The sequence below is a fragment of the Sorex araneus genome, chromosome 1 (assembly GCF_027595985.1).
Source record: "Sorex araneus isolate mSorAra2 chromosome 1, mSorAra2.pri, whole genome shotgun sequence".
NCBI classification, from domain to species: domain Eukaryota; kingdom Metazoa; phylum Chordata; class Mammalia; order Eulipotyphla; family Soricidae; genus Sorex; species Sorex araneus.
This window is the reverse complement of record NC_073302.1, coordinates 32,545,518-32,566,017: the sequence shown is the minus strand read 5'-3', so window position 1 is coordinate 32,566,017 and position 20,500 is coordinate 32,545,518. Positions and strand designations below refer to the sequence as shown.

At 41.2% G+C, this 20,500-nt stretch overlaps 1 protein-coding gene across 4 annotated transcripts in view; it reads left to right on the top strand.

Moving 5' to 3' along the window:
* Window positions 1-12,300: 12,300 nt before the first annotated feature.
* RNF20 (ring finger protein 20) overlaps window positions 12,301-20,500 on the top strand; it is a 32,870-nt gene continuing 24,670 nt past the window's right edge. Inside the window, exons 1-2 of one of the 4 annotated variants that reach the window (XM_055136516.1) lie at window positions 12,301-12,403; window positions 13,549-13,693. In XM_055136516.1, the coding sequence (XP_054992491.1) occupies window positions 13,571-13,693 (123 nt within the window). In that variant the 5' untranslated portion in view covers window positions 12,301-12,403; window positions 13,549-13,570. The other 3 variants (XM_055136455.1, XM_055136581.1, XM_055136632.1) reach the window with 3 other exon arrangements.

Below are 20,500 nucleotides of genomic sequence, written 5' to 3'. Positions count from 1 at the left end.
GTATCTCTCCTTGCCTTGGCATGAACCTAACCTGTACTTAGAGGGACCTGGAATTCTGATAAAATTGGGTGTGTGTGTGTGCTAGTGTTGTGTGTCTTTTGCCTTTGAGGAGAGATATAGAATGGTTGTTCTCTAAGCAGTTTCTTTCCTAGCCTTCCCTTCCAAATGCAGGAGGGGTTACAATGATCTTGAAAGTATCTTCTCTTAACACTCTACTCCTTGAAAGGAAAAGGTGATGCCAAGGCATGATAATTTAGATTGAAAGATGTGACTGACCTCAGTTTGTGTGAGTGTGTGGAGAGTGTGAGTGTGTTAGTGTGTGTGTGAGAGAGAGAAGGGGGGAAGAAAGAGAGAGGGGAGAGAGAGACAGAGAGAGAGAGAGAGAATGGAGGGGTGCCCTGGATCTCCATTTAAGTCTTTATCTTTGACCAAGAGCTAACATACAGATGGCGTCTCTCTTAGTGTATTGACTGATATATGCCCAAGGGAAAGCAAACCTCATCTGGCCAAAATAATGTGGCATTTGAGAATAAAAACTATTTCAAGTGTTGGAGAGAGAGCGCATGGATTATGACACTTGCCTTGCATAAGACTGACCTAGGTTTGATGAGTGGCACTGCGCACATGGTCCTCTGAGCCCTGTCAGGAGTGATCCCTAAGAACAGAGCCTAAAGTAAGCCCTGAGAGCTACCTGGTATAGGCACAAAACAAGAACAGCGCGCGCGCGCGCGCGCACACACACACACACACACACACACATCAATCTTTCAAAAAGACAGACAGACAGACACCACACACACACACACACACACACATCAATCTTTCAAAAAGACAGACAGACAAACACCACACACACACACACATCAATCTTTCAAAAAGACAGACAGACAGACACCACACACACACACACACACCCGAATCTTTCAAAAAGAAAGATAATCTACTAGATTATGAGTTCCAAAAGAAGGTAATCTAACAAATAGACCAATAATTTTGAAGTAGCTATGATAAACATACTAAAAGAGAGAACAAAAAATGATAATAATATAAAACAATAGAAAGAACAATATTTTTCTACATAAGAAGAAATGTTAAGTATAAAAGTGAGTAAATTAATAGGATAGTATAAACCTTAGGGAAGTAAATTAGTAATGAGGAGGACCAGATTGTGAATTCTTATTACTATTTTAAGTAGTAAGAAAGGAATAACACATAAGAAATGCTGAAATATTGTTGACAGAAATGGAACTCTTAACATCTACATATTAAGAATTAGAGAGAAAAACCCTATTTTTTCTTAATAGTAATTAAGAAAAAAATTAATTTCTTTTTTTTAATTTTTTATTGTGGAAAGTTACAAAGTTACAAAGTTTTCAGGTTTAAATCTCAGTTATACAATGCTCGAATACCCATCCCTTCACCAGTGCTCATATTCCACCACCAAGAATCCCAGTATAGCTCCACCCCGCCCCCTCAAAATTAATTTCTTAATTAATTGGAAATATAAATGAGCATTAACATAAAATATGTTATGAGCATATAAATGAGCATTAACATAAAAACTAGAAAGAAACTACACATACTGTCACTGTCATCCCATTGCTCATCAATTTGCTCGAGCGGGCGCCAGTAATGTCTCCACTGTGAGACTTGTTGTTACTGTCTTTGGCATATCGAATACACCATGGATAGCTTGCCAAGCTCTGCTGTGCAAGTGAGATACTCTCGGTAGCTTGCCTGGCTCTCCAAGAGGGGCAGAGGAATCGAACTAGGGTCAGCTGCATGCAAGGCAACTCCCTACCCCCTGCACTAATGCTCCAGCCCACACATACTGTAACGTATATAATATCATAATATGATGACCTTTCAATTAGAAATTTTTTTTTGCTTTTTGAGTCACATCTGGCAGTGCACAGGGGTTACTCCTGGCTCTGCACTCAGGAATTACTCCTGGCGGTGCTCAGAGGACCATATGGGATGCTGGGAATCAAACCCGGGTCAGCCGAGTGCCAGGCAGATGCTCTATCTGCTGTGCTATCACTCCAGCCCCTTAATTAGAAAATACTTTAAAAAAATTGAAGTTAGGAGCTTCAAACACAAAACTCATACCCTAAAACAAAGCAAAGCAACAAACTAAGCATGAACAGGACTGTAAAAAAAAGACACAAGTAAAAACACACCTAGATACATTTTAGTGACATTAAAGAATATGAGGCAAAGAAAAGCTCTAGAGGCTTATGGAGATAAAAATACAAAAGATCAAGTATCATCTTATTAGATTTTTTCAATAGCAATCATGAATGCAATAAAATAATGGAGTAGGGTTTTTAATTATTAAAGAAATTATTTAAAAAGGTCCAGAGTTTTATATCCATTAATATGGGTTTGAAAGTACAAGCAGTCCTCAAGTTCCTCAGCATGGCAAGACTGTAGAAATTATTATGCAAGCTGAAAGCCATATTAATATTTAATTGGAAAACATAATATTCCATAACCTTCAAAAGGTTTTGACCGGATCTTAAAAAATTCTTACTGCTGGTTATAAATGTACAGGGAAATGAATAGCCAAACTCAAACTTATTTTGTACAGTATCATTTAAACCTAGTAGCAGAGAATGAAATAATCTTTTTGATAAAAATTTAGGTGGTTTGAACAGTGCTTGCCTTCTTTTCTTCATAAACATTCTATATGTAAATTGATTCCTAAAATAAGGTTAATCTATTTTCAACTCTATATTGTTCACTTTGCATTTTTCTGTCTTTCTTTGCTTAAATCTTTGTGGCACTGTCTTTGAGAAAGGTCCTTCTCTTCAACTGACACTATATGGTGTTCAGCTTAATCACCTGATTTCCCTGAAACACAGGCTCGCAGCTTAAATATTGAACCCTGGCGTCATTGTCCAGGAATCACTTGGAGGACAATCCCCACAGCCCCCACACACAATTTTTAATTCAAAAAATGGAGTAAATAAGAGATGAAAGAGTAGCACTGTAGCACAGTTGTCCCATTGTTCATCGATTTGCTCAAGTGGGCACTAGTAATGTCTCCATTGTGAGACTTGTTGTTACTATCTATGGCATATCGAATACGCCACAGATAGCTTGCCAGACTCTCTGAGAGGGACAAAGGAATCAATCCTGGGTCGGCCGTGTGCAAGCCAAATGCCCTACCGCTATGCTATTGCTCCAGATAGAGTAGGGATTGAAAATGCAAGTCCAACGTATGCAAGTCCAAAACTCGTAACATACTACCAAAACATAGGAATATTTACATTCTTGTAAATCAAAGTTACATAAAAATTCTTTTAATAAAATTTAAAAAAACAGGACCCATAAATGTGGCTCAGCAATGAAGGACATGTCTTACGGACATGATATCTGGGTTAAATCACTAGAAATGGAGATGGTGGGAAATGCTTATCTTGGAGATGTAGTATAGGATTAAGGTGTGTATTTTGTCTCAACCCTGGATCAGTCTCCCACACTGTATAGTTCATAGTCCCCTGAGCACTGTGGGGTATAGCCTGGATGACTCTGAGCACCGCCAAATGTCCTCTCATAGGTGTTCACATCCTAAACAACATTGTGACACGGGTGGTCCCCAGTACTGAAGGGATGGATCAGCACCTGTCCTTGGGCCCTAGTATTCAGTCATTCTGGTCCACTAGGCTGAGAAGCATCAGGAGGGACCTTCAGGATTCCTGAGCACCACAGTAACCTGGTTACACCACTCAGCAATACCGTATGTTTATCTCAGTGTTAATAAAATACAGTTCTGTGTCATGATATTAGTGACAACATAGAAGTTTATGTTATCAAGACTCCATAACGTATGCCTACATTTGTTCTAAAATCCTAAAAAAAACAAATGGCAAAAAATTGCGTAGCCATTTATAAACAATTGTTGGATTTTACTTTCTTTAGAATAGATCAGAATTATGTATTCTGTTTGAATACTAATATGGAATTTTAAGCTTTACTAAGCGATTGATAGATTGATGAATACTCTTAATTTTAAAAGTTTAGAATAATATAGCATGAGACATTCAGTACCTCAAAGATTTCAGCATGGCACAGCTTGAAATAACAAGCTGTTATTCTAAATATTAAGGTCACTTTTCAAACTAACATCTCAAATTACAAGTTGTGAACTGGCTTAGAAGTTGCATTCATTTGTGCTTGTGAGTGAACAAGTTTTATAAGTTGATCTAACTAGGCACATTAGTCACTCCACTGTAAGTAGCCACACAAAATGATTTGAAAATAAAACTAAGAACAAATCAAGAAAGAGAACTTTATGGTCTTTGAGGGAGCTAGTCTTTCTCTCTTTTTCTTTTTGGCTTTTGGACTATACACAGAAATGCTCAGGGCTTACTCCTGGCCCTGCAATCAGGGATCACTCCTGGCAGGACTTGGGAGACCATTTGGAGTCCCAGAATTGAACCCAGGTTGACTGCAGACAAGTCAAATGTCCTACCTGTTGTCCTCACTCTGGTACTTACTCTGGTCCAAGGAAGCTAGTCTTTAAGGCCAAGGAAATGAAGTGTCAATGCTTACTCCATGGCGTAGACATTTTCAAGGCACAATATTTTATTGCCATTTTAAAAAATGTCTTATTTTGAAATGTGACTGGAGTGATAGCACAGTGGGTAGGGCGTTTGCCTTGCACACGGCCAACCCTAGTTTGATTCCTCTGTCCCTCTCAGAGAACCTGGCAAGCTACCGAGAGTATCCCGCCCACATAGCAAAGCTTGGCAAGCTACCAGTGGCATATTCAATATGCCAAAAACAGTAACAAGTCTCACAATGGAGACATTACTGGTGCCCGCTTGAGCAAATCGATGAGCAACGGGATGACAGTGATACAGTGATACAGTGCTATTTAATTACTTTAAAGCCTTGATCACTTATAAGTTACAAATGAATCCCGTTTCTAGGCCAGTTCATAACTTGTAATTTGAGGTGTTCAGTGAGTAAGGTATAATGGTTATAGAGGATAAACGTTATGAATCAGGACTATGACTAGAAGACTAGGGATGCTATCTGAACTCTCTCCCATCTCCTCAAATTAAGATCAAGCCTTCTAACTTATACACGTCTTCAGTAGGAAATATTGAAGATTTAGCAAGTTTCAAGTGTGAATGAGCTATTTGTGAGGTTTAAAAGCACATCAATGATGGCTTTTTAGTACCTGTATAACAACTGTAACACCCCAAAGGAGAGAAAGAGTAAGAGGGAATGTGGCACAGAGACAGGGGGTGGGAAGGAGTGGGAGTGGCAGGAAGGATACTGGGAACAATGATGGTGGAGAATGGGCACTGATGGAGGGATGGGCATTCAATAACTGTGTGACTGAAACATAATCATGAAAGGTTGTATCTCATGGTGATTCATTAAAAAATAGAATTACTACTAAAAATAGAATTACTATAAAAGAAAGATTGTATGTTGTAAGACCCAGTATTGAAAAAAAAAGAGTACATCAACTTAGGTTGTACAGAGGATAAGCACTTGTCTTATATATAGTTGATCTAGGTTCGATCCCTGGTTTCCAGGACACTCCTTGAAGAGATTCCTGGGTACAAAGCCAGGAGTAAGCCCGGCATAAGCCCAAAGTAGACCAGGGTGTGGGCCTCCCTGCTTTCCCCCCAAATTCTGTCAACATCAATTTAAATTCACACCGTGGAAGTATGTGTATATTCAGTTGGGGTTCCCAGGCTTTCTGCTTATAGAAGGTCTTTTAAATGGCACTAGAAATTGCTATCTGAAAGTACTAGGATGAATGTGAGTAATATTTTAATGTAGTTTATTTTGATACACTGAATTAGTTGACTGGAGCTATAGCACAATGGGTAGGGCGTTTGCCTTGCACAAGGCTAACCTGGGTTCGATTCCTCCATCCCTCTCAGAGAGCCCGGCAAGCTACTGAGAGTATCTCAAGTATCCCACCTGCACAGCAGAGCCTGGCAAGCTACCCCGTGGCATATTCAACATGCCAAAAACAGTATCAACAAGTCTTACAATGGAGACATTACTGGTGCCTGCTCAAGCAAAATGATGAACAATGGGACGACAGTGCTACAGTGAATTAGTTGTACAAATCAATATCCTTTATTGATATCAAAATAATTTAAAATTCAGGAATTTAAAAAGACTAGCCATAAGCAGTAATCACAAACACACAAGAGTATATAAATAATAACTATTTTTCCAAATTTTATTGAGGCACTGTGATTCACAATACTGTTAACAGAGTTTCAGGCAGATAATATACCAACATGACTCCTACAACCAGAATGTCAGCATCCCTCCATCAATGTCTATTGATCTGCTTCTTCCTTCCAGCTTGGCAAACTCAGTTTTATAGTCTGATTCTAAGGTCTGTAATCATTGACCAATATCATTGTTACTCCCTTGTTGTGTTCCACATATGAGATCCTTCTCCATTTGTCCCTCTTTCTCTGACTGACTTCAATCATGATAGTCTGTAGCAGTGAATTTCATGATTTCATCTTTTCCTATGGCTGAGAGTGTTCCACTATGTGTCAATACCACAGATACACTGTAGTATAAATACCACTGTGGGGAAAAAGAGCATATCTTGGAGACATAGTATAGGATAAAGGTGCATTCTTTGTCTCAACCCTGGGCCAGTCTCCAACACATGGTCCTTGGTTCCCTGAGCAATGTGGGGTATAGACTGGATGGGAGATGAAAGCCTAGGGATTGAAAATGGAAACAATTTATGTAAAGTCCCAAACTGGTTTTTATCTCCCTACGTACCCCTAAAACAGGAATATTTACATTCTTGTAAACCAATGTTACATAACAATTTTTAAAACTATATATATTTATTTTCTATAGAATATAGACCAAACACGATGACCACGTAGTGCCTCTGTTGCAAACCATAACACCCAAAAGGAGAGAGAGAGAACAAGGGGGAATGCCCTGCCACAGAGGTGGGGTGGGGCAGGGGGGATGGGGTGGGAGGGTGGGAGGGATACTGGGAACATTGGTGGAGGGGACTGGGCACTGGTGGAGGGATATAAAAAATGCAATCATGAAAGTTCACAAGTTTGTAACTGTAACTCATGGTGATTCACTAATTTAAAATATATATATTTATTTTACATACTAAGTGTGAAAGCATCTCCTTCAGACTAAACAGAGATTCCTCACTTAAACTTTAGTCAGACTCCTGAATCTTTTGTAGGTCATTTTATTCACTTACCCAGTTACATAGAGATACCACTGTGTGTCTTTATCTACTCACCTGTCCTTGGGCATTTGGGCTGTTTCCTGATCTTGGTGACTGTGAACAGTGCTACAGTGAACATAAGAAAGTAAATATCTTTTTGAAATAGCGTTTTTGCACTCTTGGGGTAGATGATGGGAAAATATGTCAGATCTCTAATCATGTGGATTCTCTTGGGACTTTCTTGAGAATTTCTACTCAGAGGGATTGAACTGAACAAAAACAATTATATATTCTGGTATGATGTTATTCGTTTTGAAAACACTTAATCACAAAAATTAGTTCATATCATTTGTATCATCAAGGTGCTTCAAGTTAGTATAAGATGTACTATTGTTAATCATCCCTTCTCGATAGGTAACATTAAATCAAAATAGTATCTGTAACCCTGCTTATTTGATTCCAGGTTCACAGGAGGCCTCCTGGTAATCCATGAATATGTCTTTATGCACAACCTGCTCAGAGGAGAAATTAGTGAACAGAGGAAATAAATGACTGGTCTTATTGAATTAACCAATTGGCATTTTGGTTAGAACATTGAGTATACATTTGAATAATGAGTATTCTCTCTAGTTCCTGATCACCTGTGAGGGTCTTAAAATTGTGGTCAGTGTTTCGTGCTTACAGAGGAACAAAAACAAACTGATCTGTATAACTTTACATGGGGAAGTATCTTTATGTTACTTTTCCATCCATTCACCCTAGGGAATGCCTCCTTCTTTATTTCAAGGATTTTTTCTTTTCTATTTTTCTAATTGAATCACCTTGAGATCTCAACACAGTTACAAAGTTGTTCATGATCGGGTTTCAGTCATATATGGTTCCAACGGGCTGGAGCACAGGATATCACAAGGCTGACCCATGTTCGATTCCTCCGCCCCCTCTCAGAACCCGGCAAGCTACTGAGAGTATCGCGCCCACATGGCAGAGCCTGGCAAGCTACCCGTGGCTTATTGGATATGCCAAAAACAGTAACAATAAGTCTCACAATGAGAGACGTTACTGGTGCCTGCTCAAACAAATCCATGCACAATGGGATGACAGTGACAGTGAAGGTTCCAACACCCTTCCTTCACCAGTGTGCATTTCCCACCACCATGTCTCCAGTTTCCCTTTTGCCACCCCCCAGCCCCCACCAGCTTTTCTCTATGGCAGGTACTTTTCTTCTCTCTCTTTTTGCTTTTGCACATTGAGGTTTGCAATATACATACTGAAAGGTTATCATGTATATCCCTTTACCTACTATTAACGCTCAGTTCTTGTCTGGAATGAGTTTCCAACTACTATGTCATATGGTTCCTTCTCTATCCTAATTGCCACCCTCCCTGACACTTGTGGCAAGATTTCAACCATGGACCAGTCTTCCTGGCCTCTGTTTCTACACTCCTTGAGTTTTAGTTTCATACTGTTTTTTTTTTAATATCCCACAAATGAGTGCATTGATTTCAAGTTTTAATACTACTTTCATTTGCAGAGTTGATGGGTTTAGGTAAGAGCTGGGGCATATGAAAAGACTTCATTAAAGGAATAGGGATTAACTAGACCTTAAAAAGACATATGATTTAAATGGGTGACCCACATGGATTCATTGAGTCCTCAAGTGCCATCATTCTCTTCAAGACAGTAAGATAAATAATAAAGGAGTATACTTTTTAGAAAGGAGTCAAGGAAAGTTACTTATGTGATAATGTGATTTTTCTCTACTCAGAAAACAAACCAAGAAACAACAAGGAATTATTGTAAGGTAATAAGAATGTCTAAGGTGTATGCATACATACATTTCATTTATTTATCCTTATAAATGATTGGACAACAGCACTTAAAAATCTCATTATCAATTGTTACAAAACTTAAGATATAAATTTGATAAGTAACAAGAAAGACTCAAAGAAAACCATGAAACTTTACTGAAATACAAAAGACAACTTGAGATATATGCTCCTGGTTGGGAAGTAAACAGTTAAAAACTTTGATCTCTCCACAAGTTTTACTTAAATACATTATTTTCAAAATCTCAACAGAATTTTGTAATTTCATTATTTTCCTTCCCTGCTCCTACTAGAGCAGTTAATCTTAAAAAATATGAAATTAAGTTTTCCAATTAATTGGAAAAAAATAAGTTTACCAAGGCAGAGAGTCTCTTGCCCGAGCACCTGGCTGTTTTCCCCGGGGCCCCTCGGAGAGGGTGGGATTCAGCTTCCCTCCTCGCCCCGAGCAGAGCTCCCACAGCCCAAGACCTCCAGAGCCTCACCACAGCCATGTTCAAGGTCCCTCTCCACACATTCGGATGAGCCTCACGCATGAAGGTACCGACAGAGGAATCCAGGTGTTCGGGACCCAGGGCTGAGACCTCCAAGCCTGCTCAGATCAAGACTGGGCCTCTTCTGTCCAGATTTCCCATTTTTCAGTAGCTAGGCGGTCACACCCAGGGACTGTCCCTGGCACCGTGTAATTTCACCAATGGCCAATATCGAGAGACTTAAAACCAAGCTCCCGGAATCGACATCTCCCTCTGGGAGAACCTGGCAAGCTACCGAGAGTTTCCTGCCCACATGGGAGAGCCTCACAAACTCCCATCGTGTATTCATATGCCCAAACCAGTTACAATGATGGGTCTCATTCCCCTGACCCTGAAAGAGCCTCCAATATAACATCGTTGGGAAAGATGAGTAAAGAGAGGCTTCTAAAATCTCAGGACTAAGACTAATGGAGATGTTACTGAGACCACTTGAGAAATTCAACTACCAATGGGTTGATGATGATGATGATGATGAAGTTTTCCAAGGCATAGTCAGAACTGAAGAATCCTTAGCCCTGTCCAGGGTGTCATCTTGTTTTGATCTACCTTTTTATTTAGAAGTAATTTAATTCATAAACTAATTAACTAGGAATTCTAATTAAGAGTTTTTGCTATGGGGCTGGAGAGATAATACAGCAGGTAGGGTGTTTGCCTTACACATGTATGACTTGGGGTCAACCCTTGGCACCCTGTATAATCCCCAGAGCTAGCTAGGAGTGATTCTCCCAACTCAGAGGAGTAAGCCCTGGTCATCAACAGGCTGTGGCCCTGAAACTTAAAAAAAAAATCTCATCTACCAAGTCAGCCAGGAGAGGAAGTCTCTCATATTTGGAATAAAAGTGATCTCTCTCAAATTTGGGATTAAAAAAAAAACAGAGTAAGAGTACAACACATGGCCAAAAGTTACAGAATCTAAGAACTGATCTATATAATGGGTTTACCAGGGCAGTAAGAGTTGGACACTATGGTGGCAATGTTGTGTGTGGGGGGGTGGGGGTGGAGGGGCTGTTGGTGGGTGTGGTGTTAGAATGTTATAAGCATTAAAACCTACCATTGACAGCATTGTAAAATTTTTACTCATTTGGCTAAGATAAAATTTAACAATTCTCAGCTATGCACATTCTGGAACCCATGAAATACTGAAGCCTAAAGATAAAGGTATGATTCTTCTCAGAGTCTGTTTGTGATTCTGTCCTAAAGAGACACATAGGAGAAATTTGTGTGAGAAAGTGAAGTTTCATTTTAGTAAATTACTGATGATCAATTAAAGATAACAGCCAACAGCTTATTCAATGGAAAAAATAAGTATCACCTATCCCAGAAAATGCAAATCATTACCTACCCCCTACCCCCAACCCGATTTCTTAATTTTTGTTTTTGGGCTACACCCAGCAGTACTCAGTGCTTTCTCCTAGCTCTCTTCTCCGAGATCACTCCTGGAGGGAGGGGCTCAGGGGACCATCCGGGGTCCGGGAAATTGAACCCCAGTCAACGGCGTGCAGTGCACGCACTCTACCTGCTGTGCTACTGCTCCAGTTCTTTTTTTTTTTTTCAGCACAGTAAGTGCACTCATTAGATGTTGGGTTGGTAAGAATTAAGTGAAACACATGATAGAAGAAAGGCTAGAAGGCAACTAAATCTTGAGCTGGGAGTAAGGATGTGTTAGCTGCTGCCACCTTGTGGCAGAGTTGTGTAGGTAAGAAAAAGGGCTTCCAGTCAGAACGTGCGAGTCCTTTGAGAAATATTAATTTGAAAAATGTTATAGAAATCTTTTTTCCTTCTAAAGAAAGATTCTGTAAAATATCATATTTGGGTGAAATATCAATGATTTCTGGTTAAATACATATAGCCAAATTAACGGTAAAATATGCTTATGTTTTTGAGACTTTCAAACATGAGTGATTCAAAAATATTATGTAATCCTTCTGTCTTTGGTTTGGTCGGTGGACCACACTCGGCGATTCTCAGGAGTCCCTCCTGGTCTGCACTCAGGAATCACTCCTGGCAGGCTGGGGGAACTATGTGGGGTGGCGGGGATGGAACCAGAGTTGGCGGCGTGCAAGGCAGGCTGGTGGGAAAGTGATGGTTGGGGTTTTCACAAGGATAGATAGGTCAGGAATTGAAGACTATGATGACAGAAACGAAGGGCTTTAAAGTTTGCTGTCTTCCACCGTATCTTCCCGAGCACATTAGAACGTGAGCAGGAGTTAGAGACAACCAAACCTGAGCCACTTTGGCCCCAGACCCCTGAGATTTTTCTTCATTGCACCTCTAATTTGGATCATTCCCATTAGGTAGCGAGAAGTTCCAATGCATTCCAGAATCCAAAATATTATTAAGAAGAATAAAATAAAAAGAAAAAAACAAGTTACAACAAGCCCCGACAACCATCAAACCTTTGGGATTTTTTTTTTTTCTCTAAAACTCTTCCTGTCAGCACGGATCGATTCTGAAGAACACAGTCCTAACGCTTCCGAGGCCGGGCTAGGAAAAGGACGGGGCCGCCAGCCAATCAGCAGTCAAAGGGTCATAGTAGAGCCAATCACAAGCCCCGCTGAGATCCGGATACACTAGATCTATGCTGTTTCCCCGCCCCTCTCCGCCCCCTCCCCAACTCCCTATATTGGCTCTACAGAGACGGCGCTGACTTCCGGGCGCTCGGCGTGTCCGCGAGGTGCGTCACTTCCGCCCTGACTCTCTCAGCGTTGCTCGGCCCGGTTGAAGCAACTTCCTGGCTTTTCCCTTCTTCCTTTTCTTTTCCCCCCCCCCCCGGTCCCGCCCCCGGAAGCTGCGCCGGGTTTTCGCCTGTGGGTCAGGGGTGAGGTGGGAGGGCTGCGCGGACGTCGGTGAGTAACGACCCGGCATTCCCGCTCTCGCGGCTGCGAGCTGGGAGAAACTTGCTTAGGTCTCGGCCGAGGAGTCGCCGCGGCGCTCGGGGACGCCCCCGCGCCGAGCACTGTCCCTCCTCCCGGGCTCCGCTGAGGCGCCCCTCACCCCGGCCTGCCGTGGGCCGCGCGGGGGGCTCGGCTCGTCGGCTGCCCGCCGCCCGCGGCCCCCGGCCCTCGTTCCTTTCCCGGCGAGCCCTGCCTGCCTCCGGGGGCGCCGCCCGACACCCCATCTCCTCCTGGAGCTTGAATGAGAAGCCGAGTCCCGTGTGGCGTTCGGGGCCTCGCCGAGGCCGCGCCCGCGCTTCCGGAGCCAGAATTAAGCGGTAGCCTCCCCGGAGCCGTATTTATTGGCTTCCGCGGTATAAGGAGCACTCGGGAGCTCTTGGGGGGCTGGGGCGGGGCGGGGACTCTCGCAGGCTGCACGGTACAGGCCGGGGTCGGGGGTGGGGGGTCACTGCGCACGTCTGGGCTCGGGGAGAAGCGTCGGGCGGAGAAGGAAGGAGCTAAAGGGCTCGAGTGGAGGAGAGGCCGCCTTTCTGGGGGGAAGCTGCGTGCCCGCCGGCAACGTTGTATCCGTCGTCCTTCGAGTGGCAGGGGCGCCTGGGCTGCCTGTTGCCCCCGGAGTAAGAAATGGGCGTTCAGCGATGGTAAAATGGTATCCACTAGGAAGGACTGACTTGGACCGTTTCTTCCCAGCACAGTAGCAGTACTCTCTTAAATCGGAGTGCTTGTTCTGCAGCGGCATTTTAAGTCATCGCTGGATAGAAAAATAAAGTTATTCTCTCTATATATACTATATATATATACTTATATACTATATATGTATTGCAACTGGTCTCTTTCCTTACCGGTGCCTTTATTGTGTAAATTTAGCCAAGATTTAGCACCTCCCCCCCTTCGTTGACCCTTCCCCCTCCCCATTTGCCCTTTCTTTTCAGGGGGAATTTGGGGAGCATGTTGCTTGGTGTAGATGGAATGGGGATATCCAGGTTCCAGAATTCACTGGGGAAATGGCTAGTTTTTGCATCCTTAGGTAGGGTTCACTTTATGGTTTTATACCCCGAAATCCAGATTCATGCCATTTTTCTCTCCTCCCTCCCCAGATTAAACAGTATTTGTGCCAAGATGTCAGGAATAAAAAGAGCAGCGGGAGAGTCTGGCACATCCATGCCTCCGGAGAAGAAGGCAGCTGTGGAAGATTCAGGGACCACAGTGGAGACCATAAAACTAGGAGGTGTTTCTTCAACGGTATGTGGAAACTCTGCAGTAATACTGTGTTTTTTTCTTCTGATTGTTGAAACCTGGAAGAAAGAATTTATGGCAGCTTCTTCGGAGCCAGGGCAGTTCATTTATGTGAAAAGAAGAGAGAAATCAAACAGCCAGAGTTAGGAGGAAAAGATACATTGACATGTGTGTTTTTTTTTTTTTTTTGGTTTTGATTTTGTATCACATGGGCAGTGGTCAGGGATCACTGTTGGTAGTGCTTATGGGATCATATGGGATGCCAAGGACTGAACCCAGAGGGTCTGCATGCAAGGCAAGCACCCTATCTGCCGTACTGTCACTGGCCCATGTGCTATTTGTTTTTGTAGGTGTGGTAACTCTTTGTCTCAGTTATAGCTCTGTCTTTAAGCAGAGGGGAGCTGTCCATTGGTAAGATTGTCAATCACTGAAAGTATAAGTCACTGAGAGGTTGAGGTAACAGAGTCTTTGAGGTGTAGTGAAGAGCAGCAGACTCAGGCCGTATTGCCTGGGTTTGACCTCAGGCGCAGGACAATGTCTCTGACTTGTCACCTTCTCTGTGTTTGACCTCGGCTGCAGGACCATGTCTCTGACTTGTCTCCTTCTCTGTGAAGTACCATTTAGAGTACCTGCCTTATAGGGTCAGGGAGATAGAATGAAAGAGGCACTGTTAAAAGCTCACATGATATATACACAATAGATATGCGCCACTACTAGTTATTATTGGGGATAAATATTATGAGCATCAGAGTGACTAAAATAGATACTGCCCTTTCTCTTGGGGAGTTAACACTTTCAGATTTTAGAAATGAAATGCACTCTAATATCACTATGTCCATTAGAATAATTGCATTGGACATTAAAAACCTTCCTATTGTCTCCATCAGGATTTCGTATTTTGGTCCTCAACCATTGTGATAATGGTGCTAACGTGGTTTATATTTGTATAGCTTACAAAAACACATCTCTTATTTTAAGGCTGAGGAGCAGAAAGAATAGGAAACTCAGAACCATTTGTTGCTGGAGTGTCATTTCTGAGGCCATGAAATATTGGGTTGAGGTGTGCCATACTGCTGCCAGGAAGTGATATTTTGTTTTTAACATTGTCTTCTCCCATCCTAAGGACATATATTCATTTAACAAGCACCAGTAATTTTTGCATATCTGTTATTTGTCAGATGCTGGGCTTTTATTTAGGGGTGGCACTGGCAAGGGAATAGACTGCTGTAGGGGCATGTATGCTGTTTGTAGTGATAGCCACATGCTCTGTGGTCTATGTTTCAATTGAGTCACAACTCCGTAAAGGTTCAAATAGCAATGGAAGTTATGTAAAATTTGGAAACTGTAAAAGGTTTCTGAACATGCAGCTACCAAAAATTAATTCAAAATCAAACCAGGTATTGAATCCAAATTTGGATTTGTGCATTTGTTAGGTGAAAAGTCGTGAGTGGAAAAAGTTTAAGAAACCTGATTTGATTATGCAGAGAGCGTACATCCTTGTTTGACCTTTATCCAGAAGGCTGTGAGGAGGGGAATAATATGCTTTGGCTTATGTTTGGAGTATAGATTGAAGAGAGGCACAGATAATAAGTAGGTCACTTTGCAGAATTATTTTTTAGACTAACTTTTCCTCTTTACCTTTGGGTCAAGTGTTCGGGTTGTGTTAAGCCACACTTAGTTGAAGATTTCTGTTGGAAACAATAACTCCTCTGGACATTGAGGTTGCTTTTGTGAGCCAGCTAAGATTATTTTATATAAAACTCAGATTAGACTTGAGTACTCCTCAAATTGGAGCTCTGCTGTGTGAATGGAACTGTCCACCACTATTGTGCTGAATTATGGAAGGCTGACAAGACATAACAAGGTGCATATATGTGTCTGTTATAGGAGTCTATTTAATCTTGACATGGGACCTGGTGACTTGAATTACTGTGGAGATAGTGTTGACAGTTTTGCTGGTGGATTAGATTGAAACATTTGAGAAAAGAAGCAAGATGACAAGGTTTTTGGAAGTATGGAGTTTACAGCTACAAAGCTAAAGAAAAGTGTGAGTCTTGGGGGGTGAATCTTAAGTGTAGTTTTGGACATGTGAATTTGAGATATTTATTAGATCTCTTAATGGAGGGGTTGCTGGACATAACAGCTTGGATTTTGAAGAGAATATGCGCTAAAGCAATATATTTAGGACCCTTCATTTAATCAATGTATTTTTTGGATTTTGCCATCTCTGGCAGTGTTCAGGGGCTGTTACAGCTACTGTGCTCAGAGGGATTCCTCTCTCTGCAGGGCACTATATATATATATATATATATATATATATATATATATATATATATATATATGCTCAGCTTAAGCCAATGTCTGCCATAAGCAAGGCAAGACATGTAACTTCCTATACTTTTTCTGAAACTTCAAGTTTTATCCTTTTATAGATGATCTTTAAAAAGGCTCTCTTAGGAAGAGGCATAGATATGGAAGAGGTTTTAAAGAAGAGGTCTAAGAACAGAGCCCAGGATCACTACAATATTTTCATGTCAAAGAGAGGAGACTTTTCAATTTTTTGGAAGGGATAGGTGCTTGGGGCGATGTACCCACCTGTACAATGGACTGCCTTCTGGCTCTGTGTTCAGAGAACACTCTTGGTAGTGCTCAAGAGGTATATGTGGTGCCAGAGATCAAACCAGGGTTGACCATGTGCAAAGCAGTCACATTAGCCTTAACTTTACTATCTCTCCAGCTTGAGAGAAGAGATTTCAAATGAGTGACCAATAAGATAGGAGCAGAACAAGAGTTTGGGGACACAGAATTCAAATGAAGAAATATTTCAAGAAGTTGGTCAAATACTACAGATGTGTTGAACAAAGAAGAGTAATTTAGTACAGAAAATTAATTGGAAACTTGAGGAAGAGTGATAGCAGTGGAACTTAAAAAAATATGTGAGGGGAGGAAGTAGGGAAAAGAGGAGAGACAATGCTTTGGTGAAGTGTTGATACAAAATAGAACCAAGAAAAGGGGCTTCATATAGAGGGAAATGGGTTGAGGGATGGATTTACATATACATATATATCTATATATGTAAACACTGCATATATAGTATGAATGCATATTTATCTGTTGATTGAAATGATTTGATAGAGGGTGAACTTGATGTAGCAGAAAGACAAAAAGAGAAGACAGTTACCAGTGTGATACTCTGTATAGGTAACAGGAAATGTAATATAACGTACAAGTGGAAAAATTGGTCTTAACTAAGGGTGGGAACAGTTTACTCACTGCAGCAAGAAGGAAGGTAGAGAGTATGGGTCAGATATAGGTACAATACTAGTTGTATTGAGGGAAGAGAGATGTGGACATTCTCTTTTGATTGCTTCTATTTTTTTTTTTTTTTTTTTTTAGTGAAATCAGAAGCAAGACTCGTCTGAGAGTGAGGCTGGGGGAGGAAGTTTTGGAGGTTTGAAGAGACAGGAGAAGGTATGAAGTTTGTAGGATTCCTGGGCAGTACTGAGGACTGACTTGAATTTGTGATCTTGAATATAAAGAACAGTCAGGCTGGTACTTACTATTTTTTTCAGTCTTGTTTAGCTAACACATGAACATAGGTTTGGAGCAGGTACAGAATTAAATGTTACCAGTGCTGGTTGTTTTGCCAGGCAAGTACAAGAAAGGATCAGGAAAGTAGGTTATTAAAGGTGTGATTATAACTAATCAAGGCACTTAAGATCAGTAAAGGAGGAAGTGAGAGGAGTGAAAAACAAGGAGAAGTACTGGACCAGTACCTTGTAGATACTAGAGAAGTTGAGGAACTTTTTGCATTAGGAAACTAGAGACTGAGCTGGAAAAATAGATGGTAATTGTATAGACTATTGTGTTTGAAATTGAACTTACAGAGGGTGCAGATATAACTAAAGCTAACTGGACACTTGGTTACTAAGGGAAGTAGAAGATGAGATGGAAGAGAGGTCAAAGAATTCATGAGACACAGGAAAGATCTTGTCTGTGGGAATTGAAATTTATCAAGAACGTGTATGATGGCAATAGTATTGGAGAATATTAATAAGGAAGATGCTAAATCTTCAGGAAATTTGGCGAAGTGATGTGGACATGTATGAATGAGAGCAGTAAGACAGGGTGTCAAGTGATATAGACCACCCATGTGAGTTGCGAAGCTAGGATGTTTTAGGGAACAAAGTGGATAATGGCTTGGAAGTAGCAGTGTGGTTAATTTAAGGACACCATCTGACTCCAAGCCATGGGCTTCAAATTATGTGGAAGAGAAACAGTAATGGCTGGAGAAGTCTATAGGGAAACTTATCAACCAGGTTTCAGTTAAAGTAAGAAGAGGAAGATGCACTCCACCCTGCCCTAGAGAAAACTTGTCCTAGAGAAGGCCTTAGAGGTTGCAGATAATAGTTTTGGTTGGAATTGTTGATGGAAATTGTTGTTATGCAAAATTTTATTTTTGCATAGTAAAGAATGGAATGTCCTAAATAAAATTAGGTGTTTTTTTTTTTAAATTGAATCACCATGATATACAGTTACAAAACTTTCATGTTTGAGTTTCAGTCATATAATAATCAAATATGCATCCCTCCACCAGTGCACATTCTCCACCACCAATGTCCCCAGTATTTACCTGCCCCCCTCCTCTTCTGGCCCTCCCCCTGCCTCTATGGCAGACAGTTTCCCTACTCTCTCTATTTTTGGGCATTATGGTTTGCAGTATAGATACTGAGAGGCTGTCACGATTGGTCCTTTATCTACTTTGAGCACACATCTCCCATCCTGAATGATCCCTCCAACCATCATTGACTTAGTGATCCCCTGTCTATTCCAGCTGCCTTCTCCCCCAGCTCATGAGATAGGCTTCCAACTATGGAGCAATATTCCTGATCCTTGTGTCAACTGTCCTTGGGTGTCAGTCTCATATTACGTTGTTTTATATTCTACAAATGAATACAGTCATTCTATGTCTGTTCCTCTCTTTCTGACTCATTTTACTTAGCATGATACTCTCCATGACCATCCACTTTTAAGAAAATTTCATGACTTCATCTTTCCTAACAGCTGCATAGTGTTCCATTGTGTAGTTGTACCAAAGTTTCTTTAACCAGTCATCTGTTCTCGGACACTCGGGTTGTTTCTAGATTCGGGCTATTTTGAACAGTGCTGCAATGAACATACAAGTGCAGATGTCATTTCTACTGTGTATTTTTGCACCCTCGGGATATGTTCCCAAAAGTGGTATTGCAGGGTCATATGGAAGCTCAATTTCTGGTTTTTGAAGGAATGTTCGTATTGTTTTTCAAAAAGACTGGACCAGTTGGCATTCCCACCAACAGTGAAAGAACATCCCTTTCTCCTCACATCCACACCAACACTGGTTGCTTTTATTTTTTTGAATGTGTGCCAGTCTCTGTGGTGTGAGTTGAGATCTCATTGTTGGTTTGATTTGCATCTCCCTGATGATTCTTGATGTAGAGCATTTTTTCATGTGCCTCTTGGCCATTTGACTTTCTTTTTTTTTTTTTGAGGAAGCTTCTGTTAATTTCTTCTCCCCATTTTTTGATGGGGTTGGAGGTTTTTTCTTGTACAATTCTACTAGTGTCTTGTGTATCCTGGTTATTATTTCTTTATCAGATGGGTATTGGGTAAATATTCTTTCCCATTCCGTGGGCTCTCTGTATTTTGGTTTCTGTTTCCTTTGAGATGCAGAAGTTTCTTAGTTTAATGTAGTCCCATTTGTTTATATTTGTTTCCTCTTGCTTGGTCAGTGGTGTTCTGTCCTTAAAGATGCTTTTGGCTTCAGTATCATGGAGGGTTCTGCCTACATTTTCTCCATGTACCTTTAAGGGTATCTGTGAAGTTTAGTAACTTGTGTGAGCAGGAGGAGGAGATGAGACATTTGAGGCCCTGGCTTTGGATTTCAGGCACTACCTGGAATTGAGAATTCTATTTCTATGTTTTTCTCTTTTGGAGGGGAGAGAGGCTCCCAAATGGTGCTCCAGAAACCTGGAGACCCATTCCAGAGATTCTTGGCGTATGGGGCGAAGGATGCACTGCTGATTGGCCTCTGTGGCAGTGTTTGGTGAACCATGTGGGGTTTAGAGCTGTGGTTGGTCACATGCAAGGCATTCATTTTAACCTTTGTATTATTTCCTCTCCTGCTGCTGCCTGCCTTTTAAAAAATTCTTAAATACCCACATTCTTGCATTATTAGGGGTGCTAAGGATGAAACTCAAGGCCATGCAGGTGCTAGACATGTGCTCCACTGTTGTGAACTATCTCTCGAATCCTGTTTTCTTTTTAAAAGTGGAAGCAAAGTGATCTGCTTAGTGTGATAGGATAGGGTCAGGGCTTAAGAGAGTTTGATGTCACATTAATGTGGAATAGGAGATAACTGCTTCTACAGAAAGCCTTTCTGTACAAGTTTCTGGCTGGTTAGGAATTCAGCTCTCCCTTAATGATCTTATCCAGAATTTTTCCTTTCTTTAGGATTAGAATAATCAGACTTATGGATTACATTTGGACTATAATTTATTTGCTGAAGGTAGAAAATTGAGCTCTACAGTTAGGTATATTTAAGGAATGTACAATAGAGTATAGTCAAGTGGGCACAGAAGGGACTGTAAGAGAGGAAGTAAGATTTCAGATATGGCTTTGGAAACATATGGCTTAAGCACAGTGGAGGAGTCATTAGAATTAAGGAATCAAAATACAGCCTTGATGCAAGAACAGTGTTTCCTAAAGTGGACATACCACACCATCAGGTGGTGGGGGAGATGCCAGAATGAATGGGGTGGGGTTTGGAAGCAG